General features: G+C 47.3%; 1 protein-coding gene across 1 annotated transcript; it reads right to left on the reverse strand.

Moving 5' to 3' along the window:
• Window positions 1-601: 601 nt before the first annotated feature.
• LOC149524406 (olfactory receptor 5AR1-like) lies at window positions 602-4,575 on the reverse strand. Its single transcript, XM_089778233.1, has 3 exons — window positions 4,558-4,575; window positions 1,654-1,706; window positions 602-1,550 (listed from the first exon to the last, which is right to left on the reverse strand). The coding sequence occupies exon 3, from the start codon at window positions 1,538-1,540 to the stop codon at window positions 602-604; it is 939 nt and encodes a 312-aa protein (XP_089634359.1). The 5' UTR covers window positions 1,541-1,550; window positions 1,654-1,706; window positions 4,558-4,575.

Raw genomic sequence — 4,575 nt, forward strand, 5'->3', positions numbered from 1 at the left:
GTACATTCCAGCAGAGCTTGGTGCAAAAATGCAGAACAAACCTACTAAGGAGGTGTGAATGTTTACTGTCCAATTTTATTTCTCGGTTTAATTGACGTCTCAAAAGCTCACCCTTTCTGAGCTATTTTGTGTAATGTTCTGTGCTGACTGTCACAGAGGATGCACACACACCATTTTCTCTTACAAATCATGCTCCTCTTTGTTTGTAGTTGAACTTCCTTACGATGAGTGAAGGATGTTCTGACTGAAATCATGTTTTTTTTTCATAGTACATGGACACAAACCAGAGGACAAATTCTGCAACAATTCTCTTTGCTTCAGCCATAGAAATCACACAGGTCATAATGAAACCACCCCAGAAACCAAGATATATTTATATACGCTCCCATGTGAAACAGGCGCCTCCTTCAATTTTTCTGCAGTAATACTAAAGCCTGACCTCATTTGGAGCCTGTAGGACTTTGAATAATAATGTAATAAGAATAACATAAGAATGAGCAATAATACTATGTGATTCGGAAAAATGTTATTGCTATTGGCTGGGAATTGAATTCACCTGTTTCCACTGCCCATCACTCAACCTGCAGTGGGATGAACGGATTCAGGAATTGGTTAGGAGTTTGTTCATGGCTTTCCTCAGGGCGTCCTTCACCTCCCTGTTCCTCAGGCTGTAGATGAGGGGGTTTAATAGGGGGATCACCAGCGTGTAGAACACTGAGGCTATTTTGTCTGTGTTCATGGAATAGCTGGAATTAGGTTGGAAACATATAAAAAGGCCTGTGCCATATAATATGACCACTGCAGTCAAGTGGAAAGTGCACGTAGAGAAGGCTTTGTGCCGGCCCTCGGCAGAGCGGATCCGCAGGATGGCAGAGGAGATATAGGCATAAGAGAGAAGAATTGTTGCAGCGGTAGTCAGATTAATGAAGCATGTAAATGTAAACAGCATAATCTCATTGATGTGGGTGTCAGAGCAGGAGAGAGCCAACAGTGGAGGAATATCACAGAAGAAATGATTGATGATATTGGAGCTGCAGAAAGACAGCTGAAATGTCAGACACGTGTGTATCATTGCATCCACCAATCCCAGAACACACACCCCACCCAGCAGCTGGTTGCAGCACTGCTTGGACATGGTGACTGTATAGAGCAATGGGTTACAGATGGCCACATAACGGTCATAGGCCATCACAGCCAGCAAGAGACACTCAATATCGACACAAAGAAGAAACAAATACATTTGCACAGCACAGGCACTGTGAGAAATACTTTTCCTCTTGGCTAAGAAATGCTGCAGCATTTTAGGGGCAATTGTCGAGGATAAGCAGAGATCACAGAAAGACAAATTGCGGAGGAAAAAGTACATGGGGGTGTAGAGTCCGGGGTCTGTTGTGATTAAATATATCATCCCCCCGTTCCACACCAGGGTGATAACATAAATCAGTAGGAACAACACAAACAGGGGAACCTGGAGCTCCGGACGATCTGTCAGTCCTGTGAGAATGAACTCAGTCACCACCGAGTGATTTCCCTCTGCCATCTCCTCTGAGCTGAGATCAGGCAGCTGCAATGTAGTGAAGAGGGTTGGGGATATTATCCCTTCTCTGTAACAAGTTAAGAGAAAAAAATGGAGATCAGTTTGTTAATGGACACCAGTTCAGTATCAAGGAAGAACTTGGTCCACAGAATGAGATGCTCACAGCTGTCTATGTTTGGTGTCCCATACAATACACACACTGTACACATAAAAGGACACGCAGGTTAATCGTGCCCCACAGACAAACACTCTTTACTAATCTGAGCAGCCAACAGCGATTTGTGATTTTGTGAGAGTTAGCCGGGAAACCATTTTGGACTGAAAAGAACAGCTCGGGAAGGGGTGAGAATAAAGGGGTTTCACTCTCTCTCACCTCCTTGGGCCAGGAGAGGTCTTTAGCTCGTTATGCCAGGTCGGGGTAAACCTTGCTTGCTTATGTATATGAAGCTTTCATTTTGCATCAGAAATGGCTTTTCCGTTGATGTATATGAAAACCCTGAGAGATACTGGAAACCACCGGCCTTAGTGGCTATGTAATTGCTTAACTTATTCTTTCTTTAACTCAAAGGCTATGATTTTCCAGAAATGCTTTTAACGGAAAAGTTTTCCCTTAAAAGCATTTTTGGAAAAGAGCATCTAGATTGGCAGAACGCTTTTCCGGAAAAGCACTTTTTGCAGAAAAGCGTCCGTGGCCAATCTAGACGCGGTTTTCCGCAAAAAAGCTTCGATCGCCATTTTCGCGATCGGGGCTTTATTGTGGAAAAGAAATCTCTGTTGTCTACACTGGCCCTTTTCCGCAAAAGTCTTTCAGAAAAAGACTTTTGCCCGAACGTGAGCAGCATAGTTTTTCCGGACAAGCACTCACAATCTTACATGAGATTGTCAGTGCTTTTGCAGAAATTCAAGCGGCTAGTGTAGACAGCTGGCAAGTTTTTCTGCAAAAGCAGATGATTTTGCAGAAAAACTTGCCAGTCTGGACACAGCCAAAGGGTAGAATCAGGATTGACATGTTGAGGGTTAGAGATCATGAATGAAATCTTGGGATTTGAGTGTGATGGTGAGACCGGACAGCAGCACCTACCTGCTGAGAAGAAGGAGATGTGGTGAGGTTTCCACGTCGACAGAAAGTGCCAATTTGGAGTGTTCCAGTTTTATACTGAGATCTGTGATCTCTGGGACATGATCTCTGAAGTAAATGGGAATAACTGTGCTCAGAGAGGCCCCACACCTAATTAATGAGTTCAGTGAACCAAAGTCACCCCTGATGTCATTCACACCCTGGGGATTAATTTGCTGCATTGTTTCCTCCTGTGCTATTAAATGGTGCAATTTCTCTCTATTGCAGACCAATCACTGTGATATTCTATGTCTTTCTCTGGCTAACACACTCCACGAAATAGGCCTGACTCGTTATCCTTGATGGAGACCACAGGATGTGACCAAAGACACTTGTTCTGTGTAGTTATCTGGGCATTTTTCTCTAAAGCTGGAAATGACCTTTCTGAAAGGGTCGGTAGTGGCCTCTTCCCATTCCATGTATCCGGAGGCAGCATTTTCCAAAGCATTCACTAATTCAGTAAACCTATAAGCTCATATGAAAATGTGGGTGTTAAATTCTTTCTGCCTCTCTTTGCCCATCTCTGAATGGGAGTAACACTACTCATATGCCTTTCAGTCGGGTTTATACATGTTTGTAAATCTTGACATGGTAGAACACCTGAAGGGGATGATTGGCTAAGGCAGCCTTGGAGAGGAGCCAGCCAATCAGAAGAGGGCTTATTGGTCCAACCTGCAGGGAGAAGGCTTAGTAGAGCAGCCAATCAGGGCCAGGCTGGCCCATATAAGATGGGCTGCTGAGCAGAAGGCTCCCTGGAATGCTGCCTGGATTGGTTGACAGAAGAGAAACACCACAGCCAAAGCAGGGGTGGGTGGGATGAGGGGAGCAAGAACTTTTATTTGAGGTGTGGCAGGGGAAGACACTCATCCCCAAACCACTCCCCTACCTAGCTTAAACCCCACACTCAGAGGCTGGAGGAGTCACACTCAGAGGTTGGAGAGCCTGAGAGTCACACTCGGGGGCTGGAGGAGCTGGGAGTCTCACAGTCAGTGGTCGGATAGGGCAGAGTCCTGGCTGGCCAACACAAGCCGCGGGAACCTCGGCGTTGGTGGCGGGTGACCCCAGCCCCCTGCGGCTGCAAGCTGGCCAGAGCGAAGTTCTGCCTGGCCAATGCCAGCCATAGGAACTCCTGCTGAGGCTGGAGCAATCCAGTTGCAAGCCAGCCAGTCATGGGATCCTTGACCAGGTCAGCAGGTGACAACCCCCCTCACACCTAGCGGCTGCAAGCCAGCCTGGACTCAGCCTGGGCCGGCCATCGCCAGCTGTGGGAACCCGGCCGGGGCAGCTGGAAACCTGTCAACTGAACACCTGGCTCCCCACCCCACCATTCTCTCTGCCTGGCTCTCTGATTCTGCCCAGGGCTCTCAGGAACACCACGGCTCCAGCAGCGGAGACTGAGGCCAGAGCTGCACCACTGGCTACATGGACACTGCTGCCAGAAATGAAGCTGAATTTGTTTGACACGTCTGGTGGAGACACATCAGATTAATGGGGCAGCAATTGCCCAGCAACGTCTGTACCCCATGCCCACAGAAGATCTGTCCCAAGGCTGGTGAACACTGATATTGGCAGGTGATCTCAGTGACATGGGTTCAGTTCCATAACTCTCCCATTGACACAGCACGGTGAGCACAAGGTGCACTCATTGACCACTGCACATCAGAGGAAGCTACATTAACTTGCAGTAGCATAACTAGAATCAATGTGCAACATGAGCCTTGCCTAGCCCTGAGGAAGACCAAGGACATGACACAGATAGTCAGCCGGCTGTTCCCCAGCAGTGTGAGGCCCATTTTCAAATTTATTCAACACACCAGACAGAACGGGATTGACCCGTGTCACTAAGGGTGTGTCTAGACTACATACCTCCGTCGACGGAGGCATGTAGATTAGACAGATCGGCAGAGGGAAATGAAGCCGC

Source organism: Pelodiscus sinensis, chromosome 5 (assembly GCF_052426305.1).
Source record: "Pelodiscus sinensis isolate ZL-2025 chromosome 5, ASM5242630v1, whole genome shotgun sequence".
Lineage (NCBI taxonomy): Eukaryota > Metazoa > Chordata > Testudines > Trionychidae > Pelodiscus > Pelodiscus sinensis.

What these genes read in the sequence shown, in the direction of transcription:
- LOC149524406 (XM_089778233.1), bottom strand. Translation starts at nt 1,540, where the DNA reads ATGGCAGAGGGAAATCACTCGGTGGTGACTGAGTTCATTCTCACAGGA.